This window comes from Pipra filicauda, unplaced genomic scaffold (assembly GCF_003945595.2).
Source record: "Pipra filicauda isolate LSUMZ 115617 unplaced genomic scaffold, ASM394559v2 scaffold47_size6085603_pilon, whole genome shotgun sequence".
Classification (NCBI taxonomy): Eukaryota; Metazoa; Chordata; class Aves; order Passeriformes; family Pipridae; genus Pipra; species Pipra filicauda.
The window spans coordinates 1,320,079-1,335,387 of NW_024104620.1; the positions used below are offsets into that span (position 1 = coordinate 1,320,079).

General features: G+C 41.2%; 1 protein-coding gene across 5 annotated transcripts in view; it reads left to right on the forward strand.

Annotated features, from left to right (window-relative positions):
- Positions 1–15,309, forward strand: part of THSD7B (thrombospondin type 1 domain containing 7B) — a 309,193-nt gene that overhangs the window by 274,944 nt on the left and 18,940 nt on the right. For all 5 annotated transcript variants that reach the window (XM_027748995.2, XM_039386349.1, XM_027748994.2 and 2 more), the window contains 4 exons: positions 543–696; positions 10,095–10,236; positions 11,628–11,743; positions 12,829–12,946. In XM_027748995.2, coding sequence (XP_027604796.2) covers positions 543–696; positions 10,095–10,236; positions 11,628–11,743; positions 12,829–12,946 — 530 coding nt within the window. The remainder of the gene's footprint in view (positions 1–542; positions 697–10,094; positions 10,237–11,627; positions 11,744–12,828; positions 12,947–15,309) is intronic.

Sequence of the window (15,309 nt, forward strand, 5' to 3'; positions counted from 1 at the left end):
AGCCTTGGTTTTTCAGGAAGACAGCATGATATTTAAATTAGAATTCTTCAACCTAAATGCCATGTATACATAAAGCTCCCTGAGGTGCCTCCATATTCTGATTTGCTAACATTTTCCCCAAGTAATGGCACTGCACGCACCAGAGTAGCATTCATTATTACTGAATATTCATTCCCCAGGCACGGGGAAATGCTTAGTTATTTCCAAATGTTCAGATGTTCCTAGCAGGAGCACAAAGGTTTGTTCTTGCTGGGTGTCATTTTCTGTTTGCTCCTCTGTCAGCCGATCAAAGCTAAAATCCCTCTGTATGAAGTTTGAAATGTTTATTTAAAATGTTTGTTGGTACTGAAGTCTGTGAGTAACAAAAGCGTGTTGTGCATGTAGCTGTTTTTGATTTGCATTAACATAATTAATTCTGCTTTTTGACCAGACGTACTGCACGTAGCTATTGTCATGTCTGGTGTCCCCTATGGGGTCGAGCAGACTCGTTGATATCCATCACATCTGTGGTACTCTAATGAAAATGTCTTTTTCCTGTGTAGGTGTGTGAGTATTGCTGAGGACCATGGAGGGGAGACTGTGCCCAACGCTCTGTGTAATCAGGCTGAAATCCCAGACACAGTGCAGAAGTGTAGCTTGTACTGTCCCAGTGAGTGTGCAGTGTCTGACTGGGGACAGTGGAGCAGGTGTCCACAGGTAGGCCCTCCTGCTTGTGTCACTGGCAATGTTCCTCTTTGCTTGTCCTTCAACCATTTCATGGCACAGTTATTTTCTAGGAAAGTAAATTATTTTCTGAGGGATGTCAGGCTTAATGGATCCTGCCATGTGGTTGAATCTGGAGATATTTATATCTCTACAGAGACTGAGCTATAGAAAGTTGGTTAGTGAAACACATAGTTATTACTGTGACAGTTGATTCGACACATCCTTCCCCTTGGTCTACGGGAGAGGGCCCACACAAGCTGAGTGGGTGAAGGGAGCAGTATTCAAGCTGCAATAAGGGCTGTCTGTCTGAGGAAATATTTGCAGGGGACACCTCTGTCAATGATGCACAACTGCCATAACAATTTACTGGTAATCTGTGGTGGTGACACTTCTCTGGACAGGTCTTAGTCCTGAGGGAATAATAGCTCTCCCCTCCCAGCAGACACTATTTCTGTCCAGCGTCTCCTCCTCCTCAAAACCTTGAGGGAAGATTTGAGACAACAGCAGCAGAAGGGCATGGCAGCAAGATGCCTGAACAATTTGTCATGTCATGAAACTTGGTGAATTATGCAGGGATTCAAGCCACTGCCAAGTGCTCTGTGTTTTCCTAAGTGTGCAAGATGGAAAGAAGCTGCAAATTTTGTATTGTGAAACCTCTCTGGCCTCAAAGCATGTGATTTCAAACCTATTGTTTCTCCCTGATGGGTGTTGAAATAGGTGCCGGGTTTAATCTCACAGGGTTTTTTTAACAGACTTACTCAATGTATTTAAGTGACAAACATATATTCATTGCCCCTGTGTTAACAGGGCCATTATTGAAAGTCTGAGTGGTTATTGGACAGGTATTTATACTACTGCTGACACAGGTAATTTCCTTCCATAATATTTTGTGTAGCGTATCAATATACTCGGCAAGAACATGTCAAATAAAATCTTGTGTTTCATTTCCTGCGTTCACCTCCTCCTGAGCAGCATAGCTTTGATGAAGTATAACGCTCTTGCAACCCATACAAATGCTTGGATACCTTTCAAAGTCCCACTGTGGTTGAGCTGTTTCTTTGCCATTGACTTTTTCAGACATAGATTTTCCTCATTTTCGCACGCAGTGAACTAATACAGAGATCCTTGAGGCCATTGGGTGTATTTCAGGTGCCTTGGTGACAGATCAAGCAGAAGAACTGCTTGAAGCTTTAAGCACCCTGGTATCCTTAAGACACCAAGAATTTTTGCCTGGAGGCTCCTTTTTGCCAGTGGTGAAGCCTCCGTAGCCCACAGAAGCAGGAAAGGGAAGCCCAGAGCTCATGGGCTGCACTCCATCAGGCAACGCAGCTCTTGGCAGGCACAGGGCCTCATGCCACAGTCCCTGTGTCTCCTTGTGCATCCTTTTGCCACGGTGGATGTTAATTCATAAATGTGAGGGCATCTGCATGCCAATGCAATTAACTGAACAATATGTTTTCACAAGCTGTTCTGCAATGCTTTGTTATGAAACTGAGATGACTGTGTGCCGACGGAGCATGTGTTTCAATAGTGCTGTCCAGATACGAGGCAATAAACAGCTTGAAGTTTTATGGGCAGATAAAACCCTCCCTTTGATGAGTTTACAGCAGTGCTGTCTCCCTTTTACAGCTACTCCGGCTGTTTGTGTTTGGTTTTAAGAGAGAACCACACAACACGGTCCCTCCCAGGCTGCACATGCTCAGCATCTCCAAGGCAAGCGCTGGGCTTTGCTGTCAGTGCAGAGTGCCTGTGCTGTGCCAGTGGTGTGCCTTTGGTATGTGTGGGGCCAGAGGTGTGATGGGGCAGGGATTGAGGGAATGGTGATGGCCAGGAGGGAGGGACTGACAGCATTAGGGTGATTAATGGAACCCTCATCTCCTGAGTCACCACTAGGAAAGGTGGTCATTGAGAATGGCCATGAGCCAGTGGATGTGGGCAATGGAGTTACAGAGCCAGTGGAACCTGTGGAGGATCCCATTCCATCTGTAAGGCAAGAGCTACCTGTGGTCAGCTGAGTAGCTCCACTGGTTGCAAGTGAGAGCTTGGATCTGGACTATGCATGGAGAACTACAAATAGACACCCAAATACATACAGATACCCAAATATAGGAGTCTGTACCTGCAGCTGCATCTCATGTTAAGTCTTTTGGTCAGACCTATTGGGCCTTCAGTCTTCCTTCACATGTCTTCCCACAGAGCTCAAAATACATGCCAGTAAGGTTGTATGCACAGAACCTCTTGCTCATTAGGGTTGTCTATTTAATTGCATGTTATACCATAGCTGGTATAATCATGCATGGTTTCTGACTCATGCCAAACTGTGAGGAAATGCCTGTCTTCTGAGGATGTATAAAATGCTTTTTGAATATTCACCAAAAACATGTTTTCTAAGTATGACTCCTTTCTCTTCCCCGACTAGTCCGAAAAATTTGAAAGATCGCATCATATTGCAATGAAAAAGCAAAACTGTAAATCCTGGCTGCTCTTTCTCAAGTGCATTTGCATTTCATACCAAAATAGTTGGCACTCTTCTAGTCATACCACTCTCATGAGGCAGCTGCCAAAGACCATTCCAGGATATCTTCCTCTAGCTCTGGTTTTGTTTGGCTTGCTGGAGATAAAGAGGATTTATGAAACTTGACAAATTCTAGTTTGTAAGAAATGAACAATCACAATTTCAGCCTCATGTTTGCCTGAGGAGTTCTTTGATTTGAGATATTTACCAAAGATCTTGCTCAGGTGAGAATTCTTTTCCAGCCGCTTTGGTGTTCTGCTCATGTTTTATAGTGTTGATAATAAATTCATCCTGATAGCAGAATAACTAACTCTTATCAGCTGAATATAAAAAAGCCTTTTAGATTATCCGTTGTACCTTTTGTCAATATGTCATTGTACTCTGGATACTTCTAGGGTATTACTCGGTTTTTATCTTGTAGCAATATTCTTCCCATGTGAATTTTCCACTTTCAGGATGGCAAATGATCTTGAATCATGTTGAAATCAATGAGTCATAAAGGTGGTGACTGCTTTGTCAATGGAAAGTATTTTCTTCAATACTTTTTTGCCTAAAACATTGTATTTGCTCTACCTTTTTTTGGTGCATTTCCCCTTTACTTTTAAATATTTGTGTTATTTTATAATTTCAGATGCTCCCACAATTCTTTTATGTGTATTTTTCAACTGAATTCCAATTTTCACATCTTGATTATGGTGCTATTTAACACTGCTACATAAAGGTAAATGTTAATATTTTATCTAATGGCTGTGACCCAGAAATGCAGCTGAAATACAATACCTCAAGGTTTGAGGTGTTTGTCTCTGTACTGGACTCAAACTTTGAGGTTTTGTCTCTGTACTGGATTCAAGAAACTCATAGTTACTGATTTAAAGCTTCCCTATTATTTTCACTATCTCTATTGCGAGAAGTAAATTCAAAACGGTTTTCCCTCTTGTTGAAGACTGTTTTTTGACTCATAAAGTTTTCTTTCTTGTCACTAGGTAACGTCCATGTAACTTAAATATCAAGCCTTTAAAGCCATTTAAAATAACAATTTGAAGATAGGTGGTTAAAAAAAAAATCATAGGCAAATTAGGTTGACTTGCATTTTGCTTCAGAGATTTCTTATTTGTTCCAGGGACAATAGCGTGTTCAGTCAGACACCATCACTTGATTGCTCAAAGACCCAGCTAAACAATCTGGAAACTGAAATCCTGTCATCTCTGTTACATATTCAGTGATGGAATAACACACACTTCCTGCGGCGTCTCGACTTTGTATTCATCTGACTTGGAAATGTAATTAATTGACTTCAATTGAATTCATCAAAGCATTCTTAAAAAGAGTTAATATGCGAGTGGTGCTACAAGTCCCTGAAATAATTACCTCAAATCTATTTTGTTAGCTCTCTGTTGGGTGGATGGCTGTCGCAGCCCCCATTGGATCGGAGTGGCCTCCTTGCTTGCCTCAGCTGTTGGCATTTCTAGCAGCTAATTCCGAGAGCTCTGAAATTAGTTAATTATAGGAGGTTGCATGTCTTGTGAGTGAGAACAGCTGTCTCCGTTTCAGCGAGCATTTTCCTCTTGGATCAATAGCGATGTACCATGCTCAGGACTTGCCACAATTGAGTTATTATTCCCTCGAATCCGCGGGGGGGAGTGTGATATTGCCACAACTGATCGGATTAGAAGTGTCACCAAGCAATGCAGCCAGCTTTCAGGCTTGCAGTGGCTTTCATCGCGGATGCAAGTCGGAGTGGCTACAGTTTGGAAGGGAAATTGTGGGCTCGTGTAGACATTGGGGCTCTGCACGTGCGTTACCGAAGTCTTCATCACAACTGGTACCTGTGCACAGAATCACAGAATGAGCAAGGTTGGAAGGGACCACTGGAGGTCATCTAGTTCAACTCTCTGCTCCAGCAGGGTTCCCTTGAGCACATTACTCAGTACTGTGTCCAGACGGCTTTTGAGTATCTCCAGAGGAGACTCACCAACCTCTCTGGGTTTGGCATGTAAGTTTGGCAGAGCACTTGCAGTGTGGAGGCTGGACTGAAGAGTGAGGCTTGCACAGAGGTGTGTTTCTAGCCCAGGAGATAATTTATTCAGGTCAAGCATGAGAACTATGCTGGTCCAATGCTTTTTGGAAGAACACGTACTGCTCCTTAGCATAGCTGTCGCTTGGATTTTTTTGTATAGCTTTCCAAAAAGTTGGTAACTGCTGTATTTTTTATATTTGTTGTTTTATTTTTATTCATCTTCATTAACAATCATTCTTTAAAAAGCAGTGGTTCTGTGTGGAGGCAGGTAAAGTTTCAGAACCTAGGTCTGTCTGAAAAAGAAAATTTATGTAAATGTATTCTCATTTCAAAGGATTGCTTGTGTTATTGTGAATGGCTTGTTAAATTGTTACAAAACATCCACACTGGCATGAACAATATAATGGTTCATTGCTCTGTTAAAAATAGTCAAATACTGTTGATGCCTTGCACATGCCTTATTTCGAGATTGTATGTTTTCTTATGAATAGCCTGTTAAAAATAATGCAGCTAGCTATTTATAGCTCAGGATGCATTATACAAGCTGCTTGATAAATTAAACAGCTTAAAGGGCCCTCTAATGGGTTACAGCCTTTGTGCTGTACAATTATGATGTTTATGAAAGCCTAGATCAATGGACAGCTTTTAAAATCCATCACAAAGAAGGTCTAATTGTGTATACTAATGTGTGATGTGTTAACAGCTCTTGCACTGGAACTTAGCATTCATAACCTTGCAGGTTTATTTTATTTTATACCCTTCTCTTCCAGAACAAACTTTCAGTGCTTTATCTGTTCCGTTATTGCCTGGAGCGAAGGCTGGGTACATCCTTTGTGTATGGTTTTGTCGCTCACTTTTTATGTTGGCTTAAAATAGTGACAGGTGCTCATGGTAAAAAACTGGGGTTGGCTAGAAGAAATATTAAAAAATGCGGTAGTCAATAGTGCCAGGAATTCCTCCACAGAATCAAGATGATGGCTGTTATAATTTCTAAATGGTCCTTTGAGAAAAACTCTGCTTTATTCCTGCCTTAACATTTTATGTGCCTCTCATTGCTTCAAAATATTTGTTTCTGTAGTGGTTTATATAATCTGGCCTATAGGTTCCTGGCTCTAGCTCAACATTTTCATACTTCATGGAAAAGAATAATGGAAATGGTGAGATTTAATTCTATAAAGTAGGCTGGGACAGTGTAGTCGTACCCATAAAGAAACTTACTGTGTCTGTGTATGACATCCTACTGCTATAGTCTATTAATGTACCACTTGAGATAGGTCCCCATTATTATTGCCATCTAGAAATTAATTGCATTCCTATCACCAATTCTAGAGTATGCATATGCCAGAATCACACAACCCGTTGTCATTAAGAAGGAATCTGGACAAACAACATAGTCTGTAAAACTTAACAGGCAAACTGATCTGGCACTTAACCCTGAGGGAGCATGGAGTTCTCCAGGCCTCTGGCCTTCTACCTCTGTGCGTCACAACTACCTTTATTTCATAGTACTTGTTTCCTCTCCTATATTTATGGCCAGTTAGTACTCATATTCATTGTCTTTCTTTGATCCATCAATCTTTATTTCTAGTCTAAGTGGTGTTATTTCCTGCCCGTTTTCCTCTTTCCTTGTGCTTCCACTGTAGAAGTATTGGCTAATGCTGAGCACAAACCAGTTGTGATAGCCTTACGGGAGGCAATGGCTGACTTAATGTAAAATATAATTAAAAAAGCTTCATCTGTCATCAGTGAAAGCAGTAGTTGCTAATAGAGCAGTAGGAAGTAAAATAATATCTTTGGAAGTATAGCATCCACTCAGTGGGAAGAGAGGAGTTGTAAATGAAGATACTCAGTAAAGCATTGTTGAATCACAGTGGGTTTTATTTATTAAAAAAAAAAAAAAACAACAAAATTGTAGGTTCATATATGCATTCAATTAGAATCTTGGATTCCTAGGGCAGATCAAGTCTTGATCCGTGTATCTGAATGGCACCTTCATTATTTTGTATGGAAGATTATTTGAATAGTCAGATTTGTTCTGCCATTTTCTTCATTTGTGAGAATATTCAGAATCAACACCTTCTGTTTTTTTGCCCAAATCTTAATTAATTCTGTGATAATTTCTTACTTTAAGTACTCAAGGAATATTTCTTTCATTTACTGCCTTTTCTATAAATTACTGCCTACCATTCCCATCCTACCTCCTAAACATGTAAATTGCCATTGATGGTGTTTGGTTTTACTCTCAGAACCTGGTAAGATCCAAATTCAGGACTAGACATGCACCCTTGGTAGTGATGGCAGTGGTGACAATGGTGACATAATATCTTCCTCCTACTGTGCGGATTACACACATCCCTTCATTATTGCTTGTTAATACCCTCAGCATCTCCCCACTGGAATCAATCCCTCTTCTTTAACTTTTACTGTTCACATCCCCTAATGACTCTGAGTCTGCCAAGCCATTTCTCAACCTTTGCCGTGTTGTAAACACCTAATTTTTTTCCAGCCTGGGTTTCTGGAGGGGTCCTGCAGGAGTTGTGCACCCAAGCCCATTGAGATTCCAGGGCAGCTGGATATTCAGCTTCCTCCCTTGCTCCTTTGAAAATCCCAGCTTTCATCTTTTTTTTTTTGCAAGTCATTCCTTCCTGCTGCTTACTCAGTTCCATGTGTATTTGGCTCAATTTTTTACATAGTTAACTTGAAAGAGTAAGGCCAGAAAATCAATTATAAAACTAATTTGACTTCTCAATTGACGTTAAGAGAAATTCGACAAATAATATTACAGGATATTAGTTACAGTTTGCCGACTTTGAATTTTTGCATGTTTCCCGTGTACTCAGCTTGATTACATGAACGCTTTTCCTACAGAGATTCCTTATTATTCCAAACTGGTAAAAGTGAGGAGCTTATCACATCAGCTCTGGCTTCTGAACACTGTGGCTCATCAGTGCAGTGAGAATTCAGGCTTCAGAGCAGCAGTAAACCAGTTGTTTGTTTGGATCCTGGCAAACACCAGATAGATTTTGACCTGCAGACTGATCTGCTGCCCACCAGGAGGATATCTGAGAGGGAAAACAGTCCTGCCAACCAGAAAATCTGGGGGGCTCTATGACAGCACTGGGCTGCATCAATGCCCTGTAATAGAGCACAACAGGGGGCATGCTACACAGGGGAAAAATACTATGTTATTAAAAGAGTTTTCTTATCTACAAATGATGCATATTTTCTGTCTGCAGGTTCTCATTTTGAAGGGAGCAAAAGCAGGTATTTCTGAGTTGGCACAGGCAACTTCTATCACAGCATCCATTGATTTTTCTTTTTCCCTTTGGTAGCATAATTCAGAGAAACATTAATTAGGAGTAGCCACTGAGATACCCGCTTTGATTTTTTTCTTACTCATTTTGGTTTATTGGCAAATCATTTAAGTTATTAGTGTTAGTTGTGAGGATGAACAATCAGATTAGTTGAGAAAAAGGCCGTAAACTATTGGTAAACACTTAGCATATGTTTAATTTCCAGATAATTAGAAACAATTGAGTATTTTAGCTGACCATGGGTATTCAAATGAGATTACCAATTTAAAATGATTTGACAAGATGTGTGTCAGCAACAAGAATATAATAGAATTTCTTTCACATGATATAAGCATAAGGAAAATAGGCCCTGGCAATGTATTTTAAGACTGAACCAAACTTTTTTCCTATTTTTCCTGATATTTCTTCTGTTCAGTTATGCTATGATCTGTGCAACTAATCCAGGTTTACAGCAATCTGAGAGTTAATTTCTGCTGCAAGGCCATTACATTTCCCTTTAATATTCACAATACAGGAATTATCCACACTTTCACCAGTGCAGGGTTCAGTGTTTGCAGGCAGTTTGTTGCTTGATAATAAGCCCATGGTTTTAAGCTGTTAGTTATTTTTTTGTAATTAAAGTACTCTATAGAAAAATCATGTTTTAAATCCCCAAGCATTTATGACAATGTATTTCTAAATGCATTGTTTGGGGTTTTTTCCCTGCTGTTCCTGAACAAGCCAAATGAGAAACTGTTAGGAATTAAACAGGTCATCTTGTCCAATAAATGGCTGTGAATACCTTTAATAGGGATTTATTTCCATTAGATTTCCTGGGACCATGTCCATGCACCCATTCATGCTGTACTATAAACAGCACCATGCCATACTAAGAGAGTGAGGTTTGAGGGCTGCTAAAACCCAACAGTTTTCATGTGTGTGATGCACAAACATAAATGGAAACCTGCCTCATTAGGTTCATATTCCCGTGAAAATATAAACAAGCAAATCCTGGTTTGTAGGGAGTCAGACATCAGTATTGGTATCACATACTTTGAAAAGTCTTGTTGTCAGAATCATAACTGATATGCAGTTACAAATCTCCTTCCTGGAAATGACAGCTTTGCTGTAACATCAGTTATTACTTAAAAATGCGTTAATTGTGCCAGAAATCCTATCCCAATGTTCAGTACTATATCATTTTACTAGAAGTCTTGGAAAGAGGTGCAAAGTAGGGCGCAGCAAAATGGCACAGTCTTTATCCTATTGTTCCCAACGATCCTAAAAACATGGAAACAAAGGATACAAAACCCATGGAAATAAGTAGTATAAGAGTGCTTAAAATAGCCAAATCGGGGTTGATAAAATATGACTTTTAGTAATATTGGGTTCCTGACATTAAACTGCATTTCTTTCCCTTCATATGCTTTTAAGTGTTGTTGGAACAGGAGTGGGATTGTGTCATACCTCGATGTGGCTGTGGAGCTGCGTGTAACAACCCTGGGCTGTTGGTGTCTGTGTGATTTACTGGGGTCTCTGTACTGTCCATCCCTTTTGCATACAGGTGTGTGATCCCAACATTATGCAAACCCGAACTCGACAAGTGCTGAGGTCTTCTGTCAGTTCAAAGCCCTGCCCTGAAGATTCACAAATGAAGCCATGTATTCTTAATCAAAATTGCTTCCAATATCAGTACAACCTTACAGGTAGGTGCAACTTTCAAATATACCCTTACTTTGTGTTTTTAGTTATATTTACTTGTGGCACTGGTTAAAGCCTTGACTTTAAAAGAGCTACATGTAGACATCATTGGTTTCAATAACATTAATTACTTACCTACATTTTTACAGATAACTGGACAAATGCCCAATTTTTGTATTTAAGTTGTCATTGCAGATGCCCTGGAAGTAAAGCATATTAAATAAGATTTTCAGTGGGTTATCAACAGAATTGATTAAACCAATAATACCAACAGAAGTCTCTGCTTTGAAGGCAATATGGGTTATATGGGTGAGCACAGGATATTCAGAGCAAAATGCATTATTTAGGACCTTAGAAGCAATTGGATCTGCTGCAAAGAAACTAACAAAACAAAACAAAACAAAACAGGAAAAATTCCTTTTGTTTTGACCAGCTCAAATAAATGAGAAAGGCATAGAGAGGAGAGATTAAGAGAAGTTTGGGGGCTGGTGGGAAGGGAGAACAAAGCAAGATAAAACATCTGAATATAAACTCAGCCTGTTTGTAATAAAAGCCCTAGAAACACAGGCAGCAGGACGATGCCTTTTTTATCATCACATTTCAGAAATGCAGAACATTTATGTGTTCATGTTTATCAGAGGTAGAAGACACAAAGTAATAGGTTTTCTTCTCATCCTTCTTATTTATTGGTGGTGTATGGAAATTTTAGTGGCTTGTGCTGGGCTTTTTGTTTATTTTAAATGATGTTTTAAAGCTTATTTCAGTTTAGTTGTATTCTGACCAGCATAAATGCAGACACGTAAGAAGATATTAATTTTCTTCCGCTAGAAAGACTGTTTTTATTTCATGAGTATTAGAGTTTAGTTTTAAGTAATGGATTGCTTTGCTTTGAGACAAAAACAGGTTAAACCAGAGTTCCCCTTCAGAAATTTCCCCAGCTGCTTTATCAAAGTTAAATTTTGCTTCAGACAATACAGTCTTGTAAGTGTGCCAACTGGATTGAACTGATACCCTTTATCAGCGTTCAACATGTGTGCTCGGATGTACCGGTTTCGTAAGGGGATACGATATCGGAGTGCAAAGTGAGTGGTATCTCCTCTGAGACTTGCCTGGTTTTAAGAACAACATCTTTTTGTGAGGACTGTTCTTTGGTTTGGGATGCCCTGACTTGGGGAAGTGCTGCCTTAGGTAAAGCCACTTGTTCAAGACTTCAAAACCAGGCTGGACGGGGCTTTGAGAAACGTGGTCTAGTGGAAGGTGTCTCTGCCCACAGCAGGGGGGGTGGAACGAGATGACCTTTAAGGTCCCTTCCAACCCAAACCATTCTGTGATTTGTGATTCTGTGTTGAGTGAAAAGGTGACCTGCAGCAGTGCACCCTTTGCTTTGTGTCTGCAGGCTGGAGCGGGTGCCAGCTGGGTGCCAATGCCTCGTGTGGACATGGGGAACGGCGCCGACTCCTGAGCTGCCAGCGCAGTGATGGAGCCACCGTCAGCATGCAGCTCTGCCAGAGGGTGAGGAGGGCTGGGAAACATCCAGAGGCTCACTGTGCTTCCAGAAAGCTGGTGGTGCCTTCTGATCCACACCAGGACATCATCCATAGATGGTGGAAAAGTTGTGTTCATTGCTGGGGGCGCAGCCGCTGGGTGCTTCTGGGGACAAAGGCATCTGCGGGGTGGTGGAGTGGGTGGTGTCACCCCTTGACTCAAATGCATGTGGCATGGCTACCAACCCTGCACTATTCCAGTGGCTTCAAGGAAGCTGGTGACTAGGGAGATTGTGTCCTACTATGAGAAGTTTGAGGTTGTCCTTTTGGAATAAGACCCAAGGATTGAGGGATACTGTCATAGTTTAACCCCAGTCAGCAATCAAGCCCCAAACAGCCACTTTCTCACTCCCCAACAGCGAGATCAGGGAGAAGATGGAAGGGTACAAACTGGAGAACTTGTGGGTAGAGATAAAGACAGTTTAATAGGAAAAGCAAAAGCCACACACCTAAGCAAAGTAAAATGGAATTAATTCACTGCTTCCCATGGACAGGGAGGTGTTCCTCCAGGACAGCAAGGCTCCATCACTATGGTTGCTTGGGAGGACAAACACCATCACTCCAAACATCCCCCTTTCTTCCTTCTTTCCCCCAGCTTTATATACTGAGAATGTTATCATTTGGTATGGAATATCCCTTTGGTCAGTTGGAGTGACCTGTCCTGGCTTTATCTCCTCCCAACCTCCCGTTGCACCCCCAGCCCCAGCGTGACAGTATGAAAATCAGAAAAGGCCTTTGCTCCATGTGAGCCCTGCTCAGCAATAACAAAAACATCTCTATTATCATCACTGTATTAAGCACAAATCCAAAATGCAGCCCCATACCAACTACTGGGAAGAAAATTAACTCTACCCCAGCCAAAATCAGCAGAGATGCTTAGATGTGAAACGCTTCAACACTAAAATTGTTTTCACCCGTTGCACCCTTGGGAAAGCTCCCTGATGCTGGTGTCCTGCTGGAGTCGCTGCCAGGTTTTGTTTGGGTGCTTGGCTGTGGAAGGAGGTGGCTGGGGCCCGGGGAAGCTGATGCCTGTGTTTCCTTGTCACCTCACAGCTCCGCCTGGAGAAGCCCGTGCAGACGAGCAGCCGGTGTGTGGTGGGGTGTGCGGTGGACTGCCAGCTCTCCCCATGGTCAGCCTGGTCCCAGTGCTCCCACACGTGTGGCTCTGGTGGTGAGTCCCTGCCTGTCCTCCTCCCCCCCCACATCTCAGCAACGCAGCACAAAAAGTGCCCCCAACCCCAGGTGGGTTCCGACAGTCCTTGAGGAGGGGTACAGAGCTCAGGGATAGCCCCAAATCACACTGAATTTGTTAGAGGTGATCTTGGACACTCTCACGGTCCTGAGGTCTTGGGTGTTTTGAACAAAGCAGGCTCTTTCCAAAGTACTCTAAAGTGAAAAATGCAACTTAGGAAGCAAGTAGTCAGATGCCTAGAGGATTATTTATTAATTAATTCAAACTCTCAGAATTCAGTCATAGCAAACATTAACCCCTAAGACAGGGAGTATGTAAAGCTACCAAAGAGCTGGGGAGTGTTACAGTAATCTTGAGAGATAAATAAATAAACAGGAACCCTCTGGTGAAGTAACTTTTAGTCACATAATTGGATCCCATTGAAGAAAATACACAAAACTATTTGTCATCATTTAATATATGCCTCTGTCTCCATCCTGTATCCACAGGTCCCTTAATACTTGTGTGACCCCAGTAACTTCAGCAAGATTTTCTGTAGCCAGTAATGCTCACCAGCATACAAAAAGTGAAAGGATTAGGACCTTTTTCAACTTATAGGATGTAAAAAACCCTTTGAGTATTGACATGAGGAAATGCATTGAAGGTTTTATTCAAAGTAAGCTTGAGACATTATTTCCCAGGCTTCTGATGTGCATTAGATGTACAGCTAATGGTCTTTAAGATTCAAGAGCCATAATGTATATTTGAATCAAATTCACTTAAGGTCAAAAAGAAAAAAGCTCTTAACTTCCATAAAGTGACACCTTCAGATGGATTCTGGAGATCAAAGCATGTTACAGAAAAAGCTTAATATTAGGATTAGTGCTGTTCTTCCTTTGCTCAGCTTTTAGCCCATTTGTGAAGTAGTGCTTTCTTAACAGAAATGAATAATTCATGGACAGTGTTTTAACAACAACACACTGGGAGTACTATTAATTCCAAATTTTATTTTTTCTTCAACATCCATTTTGGAGTGTTAATGCTCATGTTGCTGAATAAACTTAAATTAATTTTTTGAGTGTTCAATCACTTGCTAAATTAAACAAAGTATAGTGCAAAAGCAGGTTGTAACTTTTTTATGATTTTTAACACACTCAAGGAGCTAAAACTCTATATAATGCCTGAAGGCTTTTTCATCCTGAGCTCTTATATTGCATAGTTTGAAAAAGGATGTGCTTGAGTGAAGGTAGGTCTTGTATTGTGTCCCTGATCCTGAAATGATTGTGCCAATTCTAAAGACTGGTTAAAGAGCTGGTGGCTACCAATGCATGCAAGGAGTTACTTCATGTCCTAAATCAGAGGAAAGCTGGAAACATCATTCCCTGCCAAAGCAGACCTTCCAGTCAGTGTCCCCAAGTGTCCTGGCTGCAGGTGCCAAACCGCACTAAGGCTGCTTGAACCACACAGTCAAGCCCAAGCTCAGCTCAGTTTACGGGTCATCTCCTGGTCTTCAAAGATCATGACTCTGTTATGTTGCTGGTTAGAGAGCTGTCTTGTATAGGCTATAGACAGGTACTATTCCTGTAGTTTTACATGGATTTTAAAGCTGGAGATACTGTTTTGTGAACCTATGGCAGCTGAGCAGTTGGGAAAACTGTCCTAAAAACTGTATCATAAAGAAGCCAAGTTTTGCTCATCCTTCTCTGCCATTTGAATAGCTTTGCAGGGACCCAAGAGTCTTCTGAAACTCATGCCAAAGCGTCAGTGAAACAGAAGTACTTTGCATCCAAGTTATTCCAGCACATGGTTTATTTTCCTGCATCCTCAGTCCTGATTTGGCTTTTGCTGCAGCAGCCTTAAGGTGTGGAGCTACCCTGATACCAAACATCCATGATGGACGGACCTTGGCACCAGTCCTGTGGCCATGGCCCTTGTGTGGTTCCGGCAGCACAAACACCATCATTTCAGCTTCCTCACTGAGTTCCAGTTGGTTATAAATACTACTTGATGATGGCATTAACAGAGAAGACATTAATTATGCACTTATCTGTACGTGGTGCTTCACACATGAATACAGTGAGAGTTTCCTACCAAAAAGTTCATGGACAGCGACACCTTTGAAGTCGTCATGAGCTTCTCACAGGCATTTATGTGAATAGGATAAAGCATCAAATTAGACAGGAAAAAACAAAGGATGACAATAAATGAACTGTGGGAATTAGCTGTAGTAAACACTCATACTGCTTCCCTTTGCCAGTAAGTAATTGCCCACTCTTTGGTACAGCTGAAATAAAGGACTTAGATGCTTGGTATTCAGAAATAATTCACAGCAAGTTGAACACACCATTACTGGATCTACTCAC